Below are 23041 nucleotides of genomic sequence, written 5' to 3' on the forward strand. Positions count from 1 at the left end.
GTCGGAGCGGCTGGTCGGGGGGCTGGAACGTAATTATAATAATTTGTGCACTGCACATTGACCACAACTAAGTCTAAAAAGGGATTGCATTTGAAAATAACAATAATTTCATACCTTATTTACATTGAGACACTATCACATATTACTTTTTTTATTTTTGGGAATACTTGGGAACTGATTCCCTGGTTTAAAGCTACAGAGGGGGTTATTGTATTGGTGTACAGAAACCGGGCAGTACATGTGTATGTGTTTTAGATCTTGTAGAGGGACAGAGGGAAGGCCTGCGTCGGGGTTGGCACGGACAGAACTTGGCAGCGGAACCTAGTGCTGCTTTCATGTCGGAGGTTGGCACGCTCAGCCTGTCTGGCAGGAAGGAAACCTGTCTAGTGTACTGTGTGGCCGGGGTAGAGGGGTAGAACCACAAATATTCTGAGGCAGAACCTGCTCTCTCACACAGTCACCTCCTATACAGTACAACTATTACGTCCGGATGCAACCTCACCTCTGTAGCAATAAGTTCAGGACTGACTAGGATGTTGTTCCACAGTCACCTCTGAAAGGACAGAGGAATTGACAGATTACATTTTTTGGGGGGCTTAACTTTTCACTCCGATTTTCTAATAGTTATCACTCACTGACTGTATAGGTGGTGCTAATAACCACTCCCTCTCTTCCGCTCCTCCCCTCGTCACCCCTCTCTCCTATCGTCATTCAGGAAGTATAATATTCGTGTGGAGGACATCATGATCAGGGATGTGACCTACATCACCCTCAACTGCTGCTACAGAGACCTGCATGATGTACTGCTGGCTGGACACCTCAAGACCCTGGCCCTGCTCGAGTCCAGTGGTGAGACAAGCACATACTCATACTTTACAGACGCAGACACACACAAATTACACACACTACAGAACATTTTCCGTCAAATAAATACTCCCCCACACACACATTCAAGTTATATATTCTTATACAGTATGCCAAGTCTGTTGTAATTGTGTAGCGATGCTAAAGCAATTAGCTGGGGCAATTATTTTAAACAAACAAACACACCCCCTCATACACACCCCGTTGTGTACACACACACACACACACACTCAAACACAGACGCCTGGCTGTTGTTAGTTACATAACTTACCATGCAGAAACATGTGTTAGGAGTCCCCTGCACATTAACTACTGTTCTAGAAGACCTCTCTTTCTCCTCTCCTCCATCACATCTCCCCCTCCTCTCTCATTCTAATCTCCTGGCCCCTCTCTCTCTATTTCTCTTCTCTTCCATCATCCCTCTTCTTTTTATTCTCATCTGTCTCTCCTCTGCCTTTCATCCCATCATATCTGTCCTCTCTTCATCACCCCATTCCCTTCTTACTTGCACTCTCATCTCATATTTCTCTCCATCCATCTCTCCCTTGCTGCCCCTCACTTTCCCTGCTCTCTTTCTCTCTCCCCCTCCTTTTTTCTACCTCATCATCACCCCTTCTCACTCCCCCTCTCCCTCCCTCCCTCCCTTCTCTCTCTCCCTCTCTCTCCCCCACCCCTCAGAGTCGATGATCCTGCTGGGTTCTATTGAGCGTGCCCAGCTCCAGGCCCTCCTGTCCCTACAGCTGGGCCGGCCACGGAGACTGGAGTACCTGAGAGACCGGGCTACTGCTGAGAAGAAGCGCTTGTCGATGGTCTCCCATCCGGGCAGCGAGGACGGCTCCCAGAGGGTTAACCAGGAGGTCCGGTTCCAAGTAAGTACAGTCTTAACAACCCACACCGAGCTAAACGTTACACTCTTTGAGATCACTCATGTCTGGAGTCCCCAGTACCACACCAAGCTAAATGTTACACACTATGAGGTCAGTCATGTCTGGAGTCCCCAGTACCACACCAAGCTAAACATTACACTCTTTGAGATCACTCATGTCTGGAGTCTCCAGTACCACACCAAGCTAACAGTACACACTATGAGGTCAGTCATGTCTGGAGTCCCCAGTACCACACCAAGCTAAACGTTACACACTATGAGGTCAGTCATGTCTGGAGTCCCCAGTACCACACCAAGCTAAACGTTACACACTATGAGGTCAGTCATGTCTGGAGTCCCCATTACCACACCGAGCTAAATGTTACACACTATGAGGTCAGTCATGTCTGGAGTCCCCAGTACCACACCAAGCTAAACGTTACACACTATGAGGTCAGTCATGTCTGGAGTCCCCAGTACCACACCAAGCTAAACGTTACACACTATGAGGTCAGTCATGTCTGGAGTCCCCAGTACCACACCAAGCTAAACGTTACACACTATGAGGTCAGTCATGTCTGGAGTCCCCAGTACCACACCAAGCTAACAGTACACACTATGAGGTCAGTCATGTCTGGAGTCCCCAGTACCACACCAAGCTAACAGTACACACTATTAGGCCAGTCATGTCTGGAGTCCCCAGTACCGCACCAAGCTAACAGTACACATAACGCTGTATAAGTTTGGATTTTTACCCAAAACGTCTTGAAGACTGGATCAGTGGACGAGGATAGGATACCAGGTCAGCTTAGAGACACAGGAGAACCAGAACTATAGCAAATACAGTGGTAGCTGGCTCCATCTGCTACACTGGCTCCATTTGACAACCAATATGAGAAAAAAATAAGATATAAAATCATTCTAGTCCCATGGTTGATATGTGATAGAAACAGTTTAAACAAGCCTTTATTGTCCCATCAATAATAGACAGAGTGAGCGAGAGGGAGTGAAAGAAGGAGAGAGAGACTGACAGAGAGAGAAACAGAAGGAGAGGCTGGGCTCCCAGGTGTCTCAGTGGTCTAAGGCATTGCATGTTAGTACAAGAGGCATGACTACAGTCCCTGGTTCGAATTCAGGCTTTATCACACCCTGCAGTGATTGGGAGTCTCAAATGGCATCCGGGTTTGGCTGGGGTAGGCTGTCATTGAAAATAAGAATTTGTTCTTAAATGACTGAAAAACAAACAGAGGGACTGACAGAGAAGGAGAGTTAGAGAGAAACAAATACTATTTGGTCCGAAATAGAGAGTACCCAGTAGCAGAACACCTGACCACTGTGACTCAAACTTAAGGAAAGCTTTGACTATGTACAGACTCAGTGAGCATAGCCTTGCTATTGAGAAAGGCAGCTGTAGACAGACCTGGCTCTCAAGAGAAGACAGGCTATGTGCACACTGCCCACAAAATGAGGTGGAAACTGAGCTGCACTTCCTAACCTCCTGCCAAATGTATGACCATATTAGAGACACATATTTCCCTCAGATTACACAGATCCACAAAGAATTTGAGAACAAACCCAATTTTGATAAACTCCCATGTCTACTGGGTGAAATACCATGGTGTGCCATCACAGCAGCAAGATTTGTGACCTATTGCCACAACACTGTATGTAGACATTATGACATTTGAAATGTCTTTATTCTTTTGGAACTTCTGTGTGTGTAATGTTTACTGTTCATTTTTATTGTTTTTCACTTTTATTTATTATCTACTTCACTTGCTTTGGCAATGTTAAAATATCTTTCCCATGCCAATAAAGCCCTTGAATTGAACAGAGAGAGAGGGCCCGACGGAGAGAGAGACAGTGACAAAGGAGAGCGAGAGGGACCGACGGAAAGAGAGACCGAGAAGGAGATGTGTCTTAGGATGTGCAGTCAGTGCACACTTGTGTGTGTGCGCACATGCAGTTGTGCTTGTGTGTGCGTGCATGGGGTTGTGCTTGTGTGTGTGTGTGTGTGTGTGTGTGTGTGTGTGTGTGTGTGTGTGTGTGTGTGTGTGTGTGTGTGTGTGTGTGTGTGTGTGTGTGTGTGTGTGTGTGTGTGTGTGTGAGCACTGGCACACACAGCTGAAATTGTGGTTTTGTGGTTGCCAATGTCTAGCTTTATTTTGAGGGCTAGCACTGCTGTATTCAGAATACTGATCTGGTTCCTCCTCCCTGCACCACTCCTGCACCCCGCCCCAGGCTAGTGGAGTGATACTCAGCCATTCACAGCAGGCCGGTGGGGGGGAAGAGGAGGAGAGGAAGGGAGGGGGGTGGCGGGGAAGAGGAGAAGAGGGGAAACAAGCGTTTATTTCAGCTTTTACCCCAGGACTTCCCTCCAGGACGCCAGGGTTTGGATATTCATCACACTCATTTAGCTCTCTCAGCGCTCTCACTCTCTCTGTTTCTCTCTGTTTCTCTCTCTGTTTCTCTCTCTGTTTTCTCTCTGTTTCTCTCTCTGTTTCTCTCTGTTTCTCTCTGTTTCTCTCTCTGTTTCTCTCTGTTTCTCTCTGTTTCTCTCTCTGTTTCTCTCTGTTTCTCTCTCTGTTTCTCTCTCTGTTTCTCTCTCTGTTTTCTCTCTCGTTTCTCTCTGTTTTCTCTCCTGTTCTTCTCTCTGTTTCTCTCTGTTTCTCTCTCTTTTCTCTCCTGTTTCTCTCTGTTTCTCTCTCTGTTTCTCTTCTCTGTTTCTCTCTGTTTCTCTCTGTTTCCTCTCTCTGGTTTCTCTCTCTGTTTCTCTCCTGTCTCTGTTCTCTCTCTGTTTCTTCTGTTCTCCTCTCTTCTCTCTCTGTTTCTCTCTGTTTCTCTCTGTTTCTCTCTCTGTTCTCTCTCGTTCTCTCTCTGTTTCCTCTCTGTTTCTCGGTTCTTCTCTGTTCTCTCTCTGTTTCTCTCTCTGTTTCTCTCTGTTTCTCTCTTCTCTCTGTTCTCTCTGTTTCTCTCTCGTTTCTCTCTCTGTTTCTCGCTCTGTTTCTCTCTGTTTCTCTTCTGTTTCTCTCTCTGTTTCTCTCTTTCTCTCTGTTTCTCCTCTGTTCTCTCTCTGTTCTCTCTCTGTTTTCTCTCTGTTTTCTCTCTCTGTTTTCTTCTGTTCCTCTGTTTCTCTCTGTTTCTCTCTCTGTTTCTCTCTCTGTTTCTCTCTCTGTTTCTCTCTCTGTTTCTCTCTGTTCTCTCTGTTTCTCTCCTCTCTGTTTCTTCTTCTGTTTCTCTCTGTTTCTCTCTCTCGTTTCTCTCGTGTTTCTCTCTCTGTTCTCTCTCTGTTTCTCTCTGTTTCTCTCTGTTTTCTCTCTGTTTCTCTCTCTGTTTCTCTCTCTGTTTCTCTCTCTGTTTCTCTCTCTGTTTCTCTCTGTTTCTCTCTGTTTCTCTCTCTGTTTCTCTCTCTGTTGTTCTCTCCTCGTTTCTCTCTCTGTTTCTCTCTCTGTTTCTCTCTCTGTTTCTCTCTGTTTCTCTCTGTTTCTCTCTCTGTTTCTCTCTGTTTCTCTCTCTGTTTCTCTCTCTGTTTCTCTCTGTTTCTCTCTGTTTCTCTCTCTGTTTCTCTCTGTGTTTCTCTCTCTGTTTCTCTCTCTGTTTCTCTCTGTTTCTCTCTCTGTTTTCTCTGTTTCTCTCTCTGTTTCTCTCTCTGTTTCTCTCTCTGTTTCTCTCTCTGTTTCTCTCTGTTTCTCTCTCTGTTTCTCTCTCTGTTTCTCTCTCTGTTTCTCTCTCTGTTTCTCTCTGTTTCTCTCTCTGTTTCTCTCTGTTTCTCTCTCTGTTTCTCTCTGTTTCTCTCTCTGTTTCTCTCTGTTTCTCTCTCTGTTCTCTCTCTGTTTCTCTCTGTTTCTCTCTCTGTTTCTCTCTCTGTTTCTCTCTGTTTCTCTCTCTGTTTCTCTCTCTGTTTCTCTCTCTGTTTCTCTCTCTGTTTCTCTCTGTTTCTCTCTCTCCTCTGTTTCTCTCTCTCTGTTTCTCTCTCTGTTTCTCTCTGTTTCTCTCTCTGTTTCTCTCTGTTTCTCTCTCTGTTTCTCTCTCTGTTTCTCTCGTTTCTCTCTGTTTCCTCTCTTGTTTCTCTCTCTGTTTCTCTCTCTGTTTCTCTCTGTTTCTCTCTGTTTCTCTCTCTGTTTCTCTTTGTTTCTCTCTCTGTTTTCTCTCTGTTTCTCTCTCTGTTTCTCTCTCTGTTTCTCTCTCTGTTTCTCTCTGTTTCTCTCTCTGTTTCTCTCTCTGTTTCTCTTCTCTGTTTCTCTCTCTGTTTCTCTCTGTTTCTCTCTCTGTTTCTCTCTCTGTTTCTCTCTCTGTTTCTCTCTCTGTTTCTCTCTTGTTTCTCTCTGTTTCTCTCTCTGTTTCTCTCTTGTGTTTCTCTCTCAAATCAAATCAAATCAAATTTATTTATATAGCCCTTCGTACATCAGCTGATATCTCAAAGTGCTGTACAGAAACCCAGCCTAAAACCCCAAACAGCAAGCAATGCAGGTGGAGAAGCACGGTGGCTAGGAAAAACTCCCTAGAAAGGCCAATACCTAGGAAGAAACCTAGAGAGGAACCAGGCTATGTGGGGTGGCCAGTCCTCTTCTGGCTGTTCCGGGTGGAGATTATAACAGAACATGGTCAAGATGTTCAATGTTCATAAATGACCAGCATGGTCGAATAATAATAAGGCAGAACAGTTGAAACTAGAGCAGCAGCACAGTCAGGTGGAAGTTGAAACTGGAGCAGCAGCATGGCCAGGTAGACTGGGGACCTTCTCTCTCTGTTTCTCTCTCTGTTTCTCTCTGTTTCTCTCTCTGTTTCTCTCTGTTTCTCTCTCTGTTTCTCTCTCTGTTCCTCTCTGTTTCTCTCTGTTTCTCTCTCTGTTTCTCTCTCTGTTTCTCTCTGTTTCTCTCTCTGTTTCTCTCTCTGTTTCTCTCTGTTCTCTCTCTGTTTCTCTCTCTGTTTCTCTCTCTGTTTCTCTCTCTGTTTCTCTCTCTGTTTCTCTCTCTGTTTCTCTCTGTTTCTCTCTGTTTCTCTCTCTGTTTCTCTCTGTTTCTCTCTCTCTGTCTAAAAACAACAACAAAAATATAAAAGCATTGTAAGTTTTAATTTTCCAAAGTTGGTGTGAGAGAGATGGAAAAAGTATTGTTATCGATCAATAGTGACAAATGATAACTTAGATGGAAAGGTACTGAGGATGGTAGCTGACTCTATAGCCGCTCCTACTGAGGATGGTAGCTGACTCTATAGCCACTCCTATCTGTCATATCTTCAATCTGAGCCTAGAGGAAAGTCTTTGTCCTCAGGCCTGGAGGGAAGCCAAAGTCATTCCACTACCCAAGAGTGGTAAAGTGGCCTTTACTGGTTCTAACAGCAGACCAATCAGCTTGCTGCCAGTTATTGGCAAAGTGTTGGATTTTTCTTTTGACCAAATACAATGCTATTTTTCTGTAAACAAATGAACATTAGACTTTCCGCATGCTTATAGAGAAGGGCACTCAACATGTACTGCATTGACACAAATTACTGATGATTGGTTGAAAGAAAGTGAAAAGAAGATTGTGGGATCTGTACTGTTAGATTTCAGTGCAGCCTTTGATATTATTGACCGTAACCTGTTGTTGAAAAAACGTATGTGTTATGACTTTTCAACCTCTGTCATATCGTGGATTCAGAGCTCTCTATCTAATAGAACTCAGAGGGTTTTCTTTAATGGAAGCTTCTCTAATTTCAAACATGTAAAGTGTGGTGTACCGCAGGGCAGTTCTAGACCCTCTACTCTTTTCTATTTTACCAATGACCTGCCACTGGCATTAAACAAAGCATATGTGTCCATGTATGCTGATGATTCACCTCTGTATGCGTCAGCAACCACAGCTAATGAAGTTACTGAAACCCTTAACAGAGTTGCAGTCAGTTTTGGAATGGGTGGCCAGTAATAAACTGGTCCTGAACATCTCTAAAACTAAGAGCATTGTATGTGGTACAAATCATTTCCTAAGTTCTAGCTGAATATGGTAATGAATTGTGCGGCTGTTGAGCAAGTTGAGGAGACTAAATGACTTGGTGTTAACTTAGATTGTAAACTGTCATGGTCAAAACATTGATTCAATGGTTGTAAAGATGGGGAGAGGTCTGTCTCGTTATTAACGAGATGCTCTGCTTTTTTGACACCACACTCCACAAAGCAAATCCGACAGGCTCTAGTTTGATCTTATCTTGATTATTGTCCAGCCACATGGTCAAGTCATGCTAAGAAACACTTAGTAAAGCTGCAGCTGGCCCAGAACAGAGCAGCATGTTGTGCTCTTTATTGTAATCAAAGTGCTAATATTAATACTATGCATGCCAGTCTCTCCTGGCTAAGAGTTTAGGAAAGACTGACTGTATCACTTCTTATTTTTATGAAAAAGATGAAGGTGTTGGAAATTCCAAATTGTTTGCATGGTCAACTGTCATACACATTTACCCCACCAGACATGCCACCAGGGGTCTTTTCACAGTCCCCAGGTCCAGAACAAATCCAAGGAAACGTACAGTATTATACAGAGCCATGATTACATGGACCTCTCTTCCATCTCATATAGGGCAAGTGAACAGCAAACATGGTTTCAAAAAACAAATAAAGCAACACACTTCATGGCACAATGTCTCTCCCCCAATGTGACCTACTTGTTGTGTGTATGTACTGGACTACATGTTTTTAAATGTATGTCAATTGTAAAGTCTTTTGTCTGTAATGTATTTTTCGTGATGTGTCAGACCCCAGTAAGACTAGCTGTTGCTTTTGGCGCCGGCTAATGGGGATGGCTAATGGGGATGGCTAATGGGGATGGCTAATGGGGATCGTAATAAAATCAAAAAGTATCTAATATATCTCTATCCTCATCTCCACTTTCTCCTACATATTTTCAGCTCTGGTGTTTCCTCCGATCTATTGACTTTTCTTCTCACTTTTTCTTTCTGTCTCCTTCTTTAGCTCTCTCCATATTCTCACAATCTCATCTCATTCTCTCCCTCTCTTGCTTTTTCTATTCCTCCCTCCACCAGGCTGTGTGTGTGTGGGGGGGGGGGTTGTAATAGAGGTGGTGAGACAGGATAGAGAGCAACCCATTGGATTGATGAGTCAGGAGGAGAGTGAAAGACAATCAAATACAAATTAGATATAAAGAGGGGTGGGGAAATAAGGGCCTATAAGTATACCTTGTTATTGGATCACACACACACACAGAACAGAGTGAAAAGAAACTCGCACTGTGGGACCATTTCCCCCAAACTAAACTACAGTGATGTGTGTGGAATGTGTAGAAGGGATGTAGGTACAACATGTACTGTACTATTTATTAAATGTATTCAGAGTGTATGGTAACGTGCGCGCGTGTGTGTGTGTGTGTGTGTGTGTGTGTGTGTGTGTGTGTGTGTGTGTGTGTGTGTGTGTGTGTGTGTGTGTGTGTGTGTGTGTGTGTGTGTGTGTGTGTGTGTGTGTGTGTAGATCTCGACAGAGGAGTCTACCTTCAGTCCCACCCCTACACCCTCTATGAAGCCACTGAAGCCAGCCCTGAAGAGACCCTCTGTGGTGGACCGCCCCACTGGGATACCCATACCCACAAGTAAGCACACACACACACACACACAAACCCCCTAGAGTTGATTGATGCATCGGTGCATCAATCTAAGTAACATAATAACATAGTAGTATTGTAACATCAAAATGTGTCAGTTTAAGAGATATCTTTTTTATTTGCATTGGATGAGTCTCAATCCACCTCGTCCGCTCACATCGCACTTCCGCATCTACGGTTAAAGGTGGCAAAGCTAGAGCGGTGAAATTCGGTCTTCTCATGAAAACATCTGTAGCGTCTGAACAGTTTGACCTACAAACTATTATGACCACTCTATGGAAAGGGGAGACTCTCACGAACATGAGGTTGGTACTCGTCTGAATTCGTTACAGTCCATGTGCCAGCTTCTGTTTGTAGCATCCGAACTGTTTGAGCCACAAACAAATGTGGAGAGGGGAGATTCTCACGAACATGATGGTGTTCTCCGTTTAGCTCTACGACCCCCACAAGTGTCACGGGACTCGTCTGAAGGTAACTGATACCGGTTGTAAAAAAAAAATCGGGAAAATTTTGGCTGTAAAAAAAAAGTCTAAAGTTTGGACACACCTACTCATTCAAGGGTTTTTCTTTATTTTTACTATTTTCTACATTGTACGATAATAGTGAAGACATCAAAACTATGAAATAACACATCAAAATATATTTTATTTTTGAGATTCTTCAAAGTTGCCACCCTTTGCCTTGATGACAGCTTTGCAAGCCATTTGTGTGTTTCTCTGAGCTATAGTAGTAAAGGCCAAATTCAGTTTTTTCCTAAAGGGGTCCTAAAATTCAAAATCACATTGCTAGCTAAATGATCCATTGTATGACCACCACCACCCCCTCCGTCACCCCGTAATCCCCAATGGCCTTTAAAAATTATTAAACAACTAAGTACTTTTTGATTTACTTTGAGCTGCTTCAATGGTCTCTCTCTTCTCTCTCTCTCTTTCTCTCTCTTTCTCTCTCTTTCTCTCTCTTTTTCTCTCTCTCTCTCTCTCTCTCTCTCTCTCTCTCTCTCTCTCTCTCTCTCTCTCTCTCTCTCTCTTTCTCTCTCTCTCTCTCTCTCTCTCTTTCTCTCTCTTTCTCTCTCTTTCTCTCTCTTTTTCTCTCTCTCTCTCTCTCTCTCTCTCAGGTCCACAGGACCACTCTAGCAGCACCTTAAAGAATCTCTTCTGTGTCAACCCCGAGACAGAGGGCCTGGAGGTGAGACACCTGTTTTAAAACACACACACACACACACACACACACACACACACACACACACACACACACACACACACACACACTCCCCTTACCTCCTACAAACTCTTCCTAATCTCTCCTCCAAGCTCAGAATCTCCCAACTCTCTCCTACACATAACCCATTCCTGCCCTGTCCTACTCTCCACTCTCTCTGAGTAACACCTCCACACCGCCACTTGGGTTGGGAGACTCAAGTGTCTCTTTCTGAGAGTGGTGGGGTGAGCGTTTGCCCAGCATTGCGGAGGCGTTTTGTTAATGTTGTTCTTGTCTTTGGCCGCTGGAAGAACAAGAATGTCAACATCAACATAGAGGGCACTGCGACTCCTGAGTTTAGGAGGCCACCCAAGCGTGTCCGGATATCCGTCGTGGTAAGAACGCCGGGAATGCCTGCGGAAACTGCCCAGCAACTGGACAGCCATCCAATCAACCAATCGCCATCTACTGCAGTGCTAATCCATGCCGATGGACTGTGATCTGTGCCATCGAGCCAAAAGTGTTGAACGTCCTCCTCCCTGTCTGTGAACCATTTCTGCCCTCTGACCCCTAGTCCTCTTCTTCTGATTGGCTGTTAGAATGCAAACTGAATACAAACATTGTCAGAATGCAAACTGATTGGTCAAGAGGTCAGTAGGGGTCATGCAGAACTCGACCGCCCCTATAGCTATGACACCCTAAACCCCAAAAGACTACAAACCGGGTTTGTGGTCCAAACGTGGTCTTTCCTCAATAAGGGTGGTGTGGTTAAGTTGTGGTTAACTTAAGGGATGTGGCGGTTCAACCAAAGCATGCTGCTACGCTGTCCATCATCAGCCATATCATTAGAGGTGTCCAATCAGTGAACTTCTACTGGTTTGTGGGTGGGGCCTGTAGCGCTACAGTCCACCCCTCCACAGAACCAAACCCCTCTCACTTGTTCATCTGCTGTAGTTGTTCATACCATTTGTCATGAGGACACAAGTTATACTAGGGATAGAGGGAGGGGGGAGAGGTTTGGATTGGGATGGGAGCGGGGTAAGGTGGGGTGGGGTGGGGGGAGGTGGTATTTCATGACATGCGTGTGGCCCTGTGTTGCTTAGTTGATAGAACATGGTGCTTCCACCGCCAGGGTTGAGGGTTTGATTCCCGGGACCACCCATACGTAAAATGTATGCACGCATGACTAAGTCGATTTGGATAAAAGCTTCTGCTAAATGGCATATATTATTAACAGAAATCAAAGATGTATCCTGTTGGTAAGACAAGCAGTTCTAGTCCTCCTGTTCAATGACCAAGCAATTACAAATACAACCACCAAGGAAACCATCAACCAAAATACACTGTCCAATTACCAAAGCTGCTATGCTTTAACAGTGATGTCCATCAATGAAACAACTGCCCAATTCTGAATTAAGAATGATGATTGCAACATTTAAAACATGATAAAATGTTGCATGTACCCCTCTGACAAAATATAACATGCTAATTATTGTTTTATTCATAAATAGTCAAGAAAACAGCAATCTGGAAATGTAATAGTGAAAGGTTTTAATGTCATTAAACATTGATAGCCTAAACCTAATGGTACAATATTGATGCCCTGAATATTTTGGTGATGTAGAGACATTAGTAATTATAAAGCTTTGATGAGCTAATTAGGCACAACTACCCTCTAGGTGTGTATGTATGTGTGTGTTTATGCTAGGGTGTTTGTTAGTGTTGATTATAGTTATTAGTATTCAGAGGGAGTGTGTGGTTACTCAGAATCCATTTGGCCACACAGGCCCTAAACATAAATATGAACAAACAAATGTATTAAAATATTTACCCAAGACTTCCGACGACACTACAGTACACCCCCGCATCTTAAAGAAATGAAGTTATTACTTCTCTTTCTCCCCCTGAGCTGTAGTTCACAGCCCCCTTCTCTCTCCAAATTACTCTCATTTCCCCTCTTTTTATCTACCTCTCTGCGTCACTATTTCTCTCTTTCTTACCCTCCCCTTTTCATCCTTTCCCTACCTGATCCTCCTTTTTTTCCCACCTCCTCCTCCTTCCCCCTCCGGTCTACCTTCTTTCCTGCCTTCCCTCTCTGGATCCAGTGTGAAATATTGATGCAGGGTAAATTACTTGAGTATTCCATCCCAGAGAAATGATCCTGGCCTTTCAGAGCTTAGTGTTTTCTCATTCTTTCTCTCTTTCCTCTTAACGAGAGTAGACCAGAGCGCAGGAGCGTCACTGAGCGGTTTCATGCCTTATTAATGGACGTTGTGTTTGTCCAGATTTATTCTCCGCCTTTAGAATCACACTGGGAATGGCATTGTCAGCAAGTGTGTGTGTATGTTTGTTATATTCTGGAATTGAAGCTTGTTGAGTAGTTTGATGTGTGGATTGCAGTGGACCAACACTGGGGTCAAGACACTAAGAGAAGGAGCAGAAGACTTTGATTAGATTAAGAGAGACACACACAGATGCAGAAATATAAATCAATAGATAGATCAAGATGAAGGAAGAGAGATGTCACCTGTTAAATCCACTTCAATCAGTGTAGATGAAGTGGAGGAGACAATTGAGATTTTTAAGTCTTGAGACAATTGAGACATAGATTGTGTATGTGTGAAGTCAAAAGATTTAAGTGCCTTTGAACGGGGTATGGTAGTCGGTGCCAGAGGCACCGGTTTGAATGTGTCAAGAACTGCAACGCTGCTGGGTTATTCACGCTCAACAGTTTCCTGTGTGTATCAAGAATGGTCTACCACCCAAAGGACATCCAGTGAACTTGACACAATTGTGGGAAGCATTGGAGTCCACATGGACCAGCAACATGGGCCAGCATCCCCTGCTCTGTCTCTCTCCCAAAAACACTCACTTCCACCACATGCAGGTGGTAGCTGTTCTATGTCAAACAACTACATCTCTGTATTATACTGATTCTTCTACACACACACACACACACACACACACACACACACACACACACACACACACACACACACACACACACACACACACACACACACACACACACACACACACACACACACACACACCTCTTTCATCTGTGCAGTGTCCTGATTTTGGAGAGGTGTACAGGTTTGACAGTAGCACTTTTATTTGAATGTACCATATGTATCTACTTAGAAAGTAATGGTAGTAACCAATGTGTTCAATTCTGCTAAATGTGTACCAGAATAGTACTCATTGACCTCATGGGAGTAAGTAGCAGGTAAAAACTGGTGGAAACAGGACTGTAAAATGCAGTGCTAGCAGACTGTCAGTCCATGTTGGTGTCAGTGGTGATGGTGTTGTCAACTCCAGTCACATCTGGCTTCTGGTTCTGGTTCTATAATTCTACAGTAGGGAGGTCACCTTGACCAGCCGGGCCCCACAGCAACTGTTGCCAGGGTTACAGGTAGGTCAGCCACTGCAGGCAGGTGGATAAATGAGCTCAGAGCTCCCATCACCCCCTAGGGCCTGAGGCTGGGAGAGGGATCAGGTGTGGAGGTAGACGGAGAGAAATTAATAAACACACACACACACTTTTACACTAAAGTCACACAAGCACTATTCTCACGGGACTAGTATTACTATAGAAGAGGGGTGTCAAACTCATTCCACGGAGGGCAGAGTGTCAGTTTTTTCCTTTCGTTTAAATCATCAATCGAGTACAAGGATGAGGCAAAACCTCACAAACACTCGCCCCCCCTCCCCGTGGAATGAGTTTGAAACACGTGCTATAGAACATCGGTTATGTAATTACTACCCCAGCATGTCCATTTTTCCACTAGAAATTTTAAGACGGGATAGGTATGGCCAAACTGCCCCTGTAATAATTTTCTTCCTCATTCAAAATGTACCGTTTTGACGGAAGCTTGGAGGCTCTTTTAGGCGTGAAAATACTTCCAATGTCCAGGGATAGCCTAATATTGGCCTGATGCCTTCAGTTATGATGTCCAGGGATAGCCTAATATTGGCCTGATGCCTTCAGTTATGATGTCCAGTGATAGCCTAATATTGGCCTGATGCCTTCAGTTATGATGTCCAGGGATAGCCTAATATTGGCCTGATGCCTTCAGTTATGATGTCCAGGGATAGCCTAATATTGGCCTGATGCCTTCAGTTATGATGTCCAGGGATAGCCTAATATTGGCCTGATGCCTTCAGTTATGATGTCCAGGGATAGCCTAATATTGGCCTGGTGGCTTTCAGTTATGATGTCCAGGGATAGCCTAATATTGGCCTGATGGCTTTCAGTTATGATGTCTAGGGATAGCCTAATATTGGCCTGATGCCTTCAGTTATGATGTCCAGGGATAGCCTAATATTGGCCTGATGGCTTTCAGTTATGATGTCCAGGGATAGCCTCATATTGGCCTGATGGCTTTCAGTTATGATGTCCAGGGATAGCCTAATATTGGCCTGATGGCCTTCAGTTATGATGTCCAGGGATAGCCTAATATTGGCCTGATGGCTTTCAGTTATGATGTCCAGGGATAGCGTCATATTGGAATGATGGCCTTCAGTTATGATGTCCAGGAATAGCCTAATATTGGCCTGGTGGCCTTCAGTTATGATGTCTAGGGATAGCCTAATATTGGCCTGGTGGCCTTCAGTTATGATGTCTAGGGATAGCCTAATATTGGCCTGATGGCTTTCAGTTATGATGTCCAGGGATAGCCTAATATTGGCCTGATGGCCCTCAGTTATGATGTCCAGGGATAGCCTAATATTGGCCTGATGGCCTTCATTTATGATGTCCAGTGATAGCCTAACATTGGCCTGATGGCCTTCAGTTATGATGTCCAGGGATAGCCTAATATTGGCCTGATGGCCTTCAGTTATGATGTCCAGGGATAGCCTAATATTGGCCTGATGGCCTTCAGTTATGATGTCCAGGGATAGCCTAATATTGGCCTGATGGCCTTCAGTTATGATGTCCAGGGATAGCCTAATATTGGCCTGATGGCCTTCAGTTATGATGTCCAGGGATAGCCTAATATTGGCCTGATGGCCTTCAGTTATGATGTCCAGGGATAGCCTAATATTGCCCTGATGGCCTTCAGTTATGATGTCCAGGGATAGCCTAATATTGCCCTGATGGCCTTCAGTTATGATGTCCAGGGATAGCCTAATATTGACCTGATGGCTTTCAGTTATGATGTCCAGGGATAGCCTAATATTAGCCTAATATTGTCCTTCAGTTCGGAGAAAGTCAAACTAATAATGCATATCAATAAGAACCATGAACTGTAACCTATGCAGACATTTAATTAACTGACATATTTGGCAAATCATCGGCACAATATTGTCCACGTCATCTTTTAAAAGAGAAGTATGGCTCTAGGAAAGTTGATATGTGACAAAACGGATCATTCATCTGTATGCTACTTGCATAGCACTTTTTTTCAAGGATCAATTTGTTCCCATGTTCTAACCCAAACTGGGTGCAGCACCTGTTAAACTCTGTAATATCCCTCAAAACACAGGGATGACGAATCGCACGGGACTGGACCTGGGAGTTTCCCGGAAAACAGTAGGTTTTTGGGATAATATTTGTATTTATTTAACTAGGCAAGTCAGTTAAGAACAAATTCTTATTTACCATGACAGCCTACCCCAATTGTACATTACCCTATGGTACTCCCAATCACAGCCAGATGTGATGCAGCCTGGATTTGAACCAGGCTGTATGGCGATGCAGTGGCTTAGACCACTGCACCACCTAGGAGCTTAATAATCTTCCTGCCTAACAAAAATTACTGACGTGGCAGAAAATTACGGACGGGACGAAAATTATGGATGTGGTGATTTTGTTCATTATATAACCTGAGCTCCCCCAGAAAAAGTTTCCTGTCCAAATTGGGCTCTACACACACCTTTTGACATTGACCCACACACACACTAAAGTACCACTCAGCACTGTAGAACTCTCTCAGGTTTTCAGGCCCGCCCGGCACATATCCAAACTGTGGCCATCATCACTCCATGGTCAAATCCTTCAGTGCCAATCATCCGATCTGTACTTCGAGACCTTGTGAAAAGCACTGTTTATGAATGAGACCTTGTGAAAAGCACTGTTTATGAATGAGACCTTGTGAAAAGCACTGTTTATGAATGAGACCTTGTGAAAAGCACTGTTTATGAATGAGACCTTGTGAAAAGCACTGTTTATGAATGAGACCTTGTGAAAAGCACTGTTTATGAATGCAAACCATTATTATCCTCATCTGTTTCAAGTACATTTTCAACCCCCACCATGGTCATCTGTGTAGTTATTAATTTAGTCTCTCTTGTCACATCTCTCCATCTGTCTTTTCATTTTGTAACTGTGTTCAGTTGGACCGCTATGTGGCCACGACATGGACAAGTGTTTTCTTTGTGGTATGAGTGTACTTTGTGACATTGGGTTTGTATTTTAAGTTATTTACTGTCATTTAGATGTTGTACTTGTCTGTAGCAGTTGTGTGCGGCCGTGCACACAAGTCTTTTTGGTGTGTGTTTGCAGTGTAAGTGTGTTGATCTGTTTCCTGTCCCTCTTCTCTCAGGATGACTTCGATGTGGATGATGACATGACCATCAGAGAGGTGAGACCCTACAACACACTTTCTCTCCCTCTTTCTCCCTTTTCTCTCAGGATGTATCAGTGCTGTCTATGTCTATGCTACGGTGTATTGATTGGTTATCAAGGGAATAATAAGTCACTGTGTATGAAGAGCTTTATCAAAGCTGGAAACTCTATGGGCATCTATTATCTCTGCACCAGAGACCACAGCCAGGCAATGTGTAGCCAAATAAAACAGGCAACAACCTAGCCTTAACCCTCTAAGGTCGATGTCCGCGCCCCAGTGGACATCTAATTAGCATAATACAAAAATCCCCATAAAAAATTGTCTGTTTAAGCTAGAGAGATCCGGTTTTTTTGCATTGGATGTGTGTCAATTCACTGCATTCGCCTATCTCGCCCTTCCGCATCAGCGGTGAAAGGTGACAGAGCTAGAGCGGTGTTTGTCAGACCATGAGACATCCCGAAAATTGGTCTTCTCACATAATTGTCTGTAGCGTCCGAACGATATGAGCCCTCTATGGAAAGAGGAGACTCTTCGACCCCCACAAGCGTCTTGGGACTCGTCGGTAGTCGGTACAGCCGATCTGCCAACTTCTGTCTGTAGTGTCCAAACATTTTGGGCTACACACTAATATCCCTCTGTGGAAAGGTGAGACTTTCACGAACATGTACATGTTGTTTTGCTCTTGGACGCCCACAGGGCTCACACGACTTGTGTGAAGGTCCCCCATTACCAGTTTAAAAACCTTATGGAAGTATATATGGAGACTCTTTAGTGCCAAAAATAAGGGGTTAAATACATATTAATAATAAATTGTTTCCTGATCTTTCTTATATCTATATATATAGGACTGACACTTCAGAACAATTTATTGGGGAGGGACTCTGTGTGTGTATACGGCGAATATATATGGTGCCCCGAAGCTCTGTCTAAAACACAAATATGTCTATATATATATAAATATACACTGCTCAAAAAAATAAAGGGAACACTTAAACAACACAATGTAACTCCAAGTCAATCACACTTCTGTGAAATCAAACTGTCCACTTAGGAAGCAACACTGATTGACAATACATTTCACATGCTGTTGTGCAAATGGAATAGACAACAGGTGGAAATTATAGGCAATTAGCAAGACACCCCCAATAAAGGAGTGGTTCTGCAGGTGGTGACCACAGACCACTTCTCAGTTTCTATGCTTCCTGGCTGATGTTTTGGTCACTTTTGAATGCTGGCGGTGCTTTCACTCTAGTGGTAGCTTGATTCGGAATCTACAACCCACACAAGTGGCTCAGGTAGTGCAGCTCATCCAGGATGGCACATCAATGCGAGCTGTGGCAGGAAGGTTTGCTGTGTCTGTCAGCGTAGTGTCCAGAGCATGGAGGCGCTACCAGGAGACAGGCCAGTACATCAGGAGATGTGGAGGAGGCCGTAGGAGGGCAACAACCCAGCAGCAGGACCGCTACCTCCGCCTTTGTGCAAGGAGGAGCAGGAGGAGCACTGCCAGAGCCCTGCAAAATGACCTCCAGCAGGCCACAAATGTGCATGTGTCTGCTCAAACGGTCAGAAACAGACTCCATGAGGGTGGTATGAGGGCCCGACGTCCACAGGTGGGGGTTGTGCTTACAGCCCAACACCGTGCAGGACATTTGGCATTTGCCAGAGAACACCAAGATTGGCAAATTCGCCACTGGCGCCCTGTGCTCTTCACAGATGAAAGCAGGTTCACACTGAGCACATGTGACAGACGTGACAGAGTCTGGAGACGCAGTGGAGAACGTTCTGCTGCCTGCAAAATGATCCTCCAGCATGGCCGGTTTGGCGGTGGGTCAGTCATGGTGTGGGTTGGCATTTCTTTGGGGGGCCGCACAGCCCTCCATGTGCTCGCCAGAGGTAGCCTGACTGCCATTAGGTACCGAGATGAGATCCTCAGACCCCTTGTGAGACCATATGCTGGTGTGGTTGGCCCTGGCTTCCTCCTAATGCAAGACAATGCTAGACCTCATGTGGCTGGAGTGTGTCAGCAGTTCCTGCAAGAGGAAGGCATTGATGCTATGGACTGGCCCGCCCGTTCCCCAGACCTGAATCCAATTGAGCACATCTGGGACATTATATCTCGCTCCATCCACCAACGCCACGTTGCACCACAGACTGTCCAGGAGTTGGCGGATGCTTTAGTCCAGGTCTGGGAGGAGATCCCTCAGGAGACCATCCGCCACCTCATCAGGAGCATGCCCAGACATTGTAGGGAGGTCATACAGGCACGTGGAGGCCACACACACTACTGGGCCTCATTTTGACTTGTTTTAAGGACATTACATCAAAGTTGGATCAGCCTGTAGTGTGGTTTTCCACTTTAATTTTGAGTGTGACTCCAAATCCAGACCTCCATGGGTTGATAAATTTGATTTCCATTGATAATTGTTGTGTGATTTTGTTGTCAGCACATTCAACTATGTAAAGAAAAAAGTATTTAATAAGAATATTTCATTCATTCAGATTTTTAGTGTTCCCTTTATTTTTTGGAGCAGTGTATATACCAAAAAAGTGTTAAACAAATCAAAATAGATTTGAGATTTGAGATTCTTCAAAGTAGCCACCCTTTGCATTGATGACAGCTTTGCACATTCTTGGCATTCTCTCAACCAGCTTCATGAGGTAGTCACTTGGAATGCATTTCAATTAACAGGTGTGCCTTCTTAAAAGTTCATTTGTGGAATTTCTTTCCTTCTTAATGCATTTCAGCCAATCAATTGTGTTGTGACAAGGTAAAGGGGTATACAGAAGATAGCCCTATTTGGTAAAGACCAAGTCCATATTATGGCAAGAACAGCTCAAATAAGCAAAGAGAAACGACAGTCCATCATTAATTTAAGACATGAAGGTCAGTCAATATGGAACATTTCAAGAACTTTATGAAACTGGCTCTCATGAGGAATGGAAGACCCAGAGTTACCTCTGCTGCAGAGGATACGTTCATTAAAGTTACCAGACTCAACATCAACTATTCACAGGAGACTGTGTTTATCAGGCCTTCATGGTCGAATATCTGCAAAGAAACCACTACTAAAGGACACCAATTAGAAGAAGAGACTTGCTTGGGCCAAGAAATACAAGCAATGGACATTAGACCGGTGGAAATTTGTCCTTTGGTCTAGAGTCCAAATTTGAGATTTTTGGTTCCAATCGCTGTGACTTTGTGAGACGTGGTGTGGGTGAACGGATGATCTCCAAATGTGTATTTCCCACCGTAAACCATGGAGGAGGAGATGTTATGGTGTTGGGGTTCTTTGCTGGTGACACTGTCTGTGATTTGTTTAGAATTCAAAGAACCAGAAAGGCTACCACAGCATTCTGCAGCGATACACCATCCCATCTGGTTTGGGCTTAGTGGAACTATCATTTATTTTTTAGCAGGACAGTGACCCAACACACCTCCAGCCTGTGTAAGGGCTATTTTACCAAGAAGAAGAGTGATGGAGTGCTGCATCAGATAACCTGGCCTCCACAATTCCCCGACCTCAACCAAATTGAGATGGTTTGGGATGAGTCAGACCACAGAGTGAAGGAAAAGCAGCCAACAAGTGCTCAGCATATGTGGGAACTCCTTCAAGACTGTTGGAAAAGCATTCCGCATGAAGCTGGTTGAGAGAATGCCAAGTGTGGAAAGCTGTCATCAAGGAAAAGGGTGGCTATTAGAAGATATTCCATTTTAAAAAATGGCCGTTTCCAGCTACAATAGTCATTTACAACACTAACAATGTCTACACTGTATTTCTGATCAATTTGATGTTATTTTAATGGACAAAAATGTGCTTTTCTTTAAAAAACAAGAACATTTCTAAGTGACCCCAAACTTTTGAACAGTAGTGTATTTTGATTTGTTTAACACTTTTTTGCTTACTACAAAGTTCCGTATGTGTTATTTCATTGTTTTGATGTCTTCACTATTATTCTACAATGTAGAAAATAGTACAAATAAAGAAAAAACCTTTTGACCGGTAGTGTGTGTACATATATATACATATTGTCTAATAAATGGGGTAGGATAGGGATTGAGATTAGTGTTGGGGTTTGCAAAGTGATTTGGTTGCTATTAGGATCTATTGGATTTTAGATTAAAGCTAAAATGCTTGGTTGTATGTCAATTTAAATAGTCTGAAATGTTTCCACTGATAAGGGCTTTAACTGTTTTATTCTCACCTTTGTTCTGAACATTATTCCATAATCTATAATCATATTAATCTCACGTGCTACCCTTTCAACTGATACCATGCTTATGTTGTATATCACTCATATTTGCTAAACTATTAGCATTTACATTTGATGAAGCCCATATTGTTAACAATCACTGGAGTTTAAGGCATTAAAAAGGAATGTTTTTATCTTTTGAAATATGAATGAATGCCTTACTGAATTAAAGATAAAAGCCATATCTGTTATTTTATCACCATGGATGTAAAGACCATTTAAGTATTCTATGTGTCTAATAGGGTTTGAGTACTTCCATAATGTTTCTCTCCACTCTCTTCTTCATTGGGTCTGCAGATTGCAGAGTGGGAGGAGAACCAGCTTGACGAGCAGGTGAACTTTGACAACTGCAAGATCGACCCTGCCCCCTTCCAACTGGTGGAGCGCACCTCATTACATAAGGTTTGTCTGTCTGTCTGTTAATTATGCTGCTCAGTACAACCCCATTTTGACTGTGTCCTCCATAATGTCCTCCATTCATAATGGTTTATTGTGATTTATTTGGTTTCATGCATGTTAACATTAGAAGCCTACTCCCTAAGTTTGTTTTACTCACTGCTTTAGCACACTCTGCCAACCCGGATGTCTTAGTTGTGTCTGAATACTGGCTTAGGAAAACCACCAAAAACCTTGAAATCTCCATCACTAACTATAGCATTTTCCGTCAAGATAGAACTGCCATAGGGGGCGGTGTTGCAATCTACTGCAAATATAGCCTGCAGAGTTCTGTATTACTATCCAAGTCTGTACCCAAAAATTCAAGCTTCTACTTCTAAAAATTCACCTTTCCAGAAACAAGTCTCTCACTGTTGCCGCTTGCTATAGACCTCCCTCTGCCCCCAGCTGTGCCCTCGATACCATATGTGAATTGATTGCCCCTGTCTGTCACGCCTTGGTCTTAGTGTTTTGTGTTTTCGTTATATATTTGGTCAGGCCAGGGTGTGACAGGGGTTTACGTGTTGTATTCGTATTGGGTTTTGTAGGCATTGGGATTGTGGTTGATTAGGGGTGTGTCGAGTGTAGGCTTGGCTGCCTGAGGCGGTTCTCGATCAGGGTCAGGTGCTTCTCATTGCCTCTGATTGGGAACCGTATTTAGGTAGCCTGAGTTTCGCTTTGTCTTTCGTGGGTGATTGTTCCTGTCTCTGTGTAGTGTTCACCAGATAGGCTGTAATAAGTTTCACGTTCCATTTGTTGTTTTTGTATTTATTCGTTATTTCATGTACCGTCACTTTTTTCATTAAAAACATGAGTAACCACCACGCTGCATTTCGGTCCGACTCTCTTTCAACGAACGAAGAACGCCGTTACAGAATCACCCACCACATACGGACCGAGCAGCGTGATTACAGGCAGCGACCGCAGGAAAAGCGAAAGGAGGAATGGAAAGGGGAAGACGTATTGGATGGCATGGAGTATACGACGTGGGAGGAAATCGACAGGTGGGCGGCCGACCCAGAGAGAGTGCAGGAGCCCGCATGGGATTCGCTGGAGCAGTGCGAAGAGGGCTATAGGCGAATGGAGTTGGAGAAAAGAAAGACACGGCGGCGCAGAGCGAAACCCGAAAGTCACCCCAAAAAATGTATTGGGGGGGGGGCTCAGGGAGAGAGTGGCAGAGTCAGGAGTCAGACCTGAGCCAACTCTCCCTGTTAATCATGAGGAGCAGCGATATAAGGACTTCTGGTCTTGGGAGATGATATTAGACG

General features: G+C 44.0%; 1 protein-coding gene across 3 annotated transcripts in view; it reads left to right on the plus strand.

Annotated features, from left to right (window-relative positions):
* Positions 1–23041, plus strand: part of LOC109904879 (chloride channel protein 2-like) — a 197085-nt gene that overhangs the window by 156483 nt on the left and 17561 nt on the right. For 2 of the 3 annotated variants that reach the window (XM_031791067.1, XM_031791068.1), the window contains 7 exons: positions 716–849; positions 1543–1733; positions 9189–9306; positions 10433–10503; positions 10827–10910; positions 17064–17102; positions 21636–21740. In XM_031791067.1, the coding sequence (XP_031646927.1) occupies positions 716–849; positions 1543–1733; positions 9189–9306; positions 10433–10503; positions 10827–10910; positions 17064–17102; positions 21636–21740 (742 nt within the window). The remainder of the gene's footprint in view (positions 1–715; positions 850–1542; positions 1734–9188; positions 9307–10432; positions 10504–10826; positions 10911–17063; positions 17103–21635; positions 21741–23041) is intronic. The other variant, XM_031791069.1, reaches the window with a different exon arrangement.

The sequence above is a fragment of the Oncorhynchus kisutch genome, linkage group LG15 (assembly GCF_002021735.2).
Source record: "Oncorhynchus kisutch isolate 150728-3 linkage group LG15, Okis_V2, whole genome shotgun sequence".
In the NCBI taxonomy this organism is placed as follows: Eukaryota; Metazoa; Chordata; class Actinopteri; order Salmoniformes; family Salmonidae; genus Oncorhynchus; species Oncorhynchus kisutch.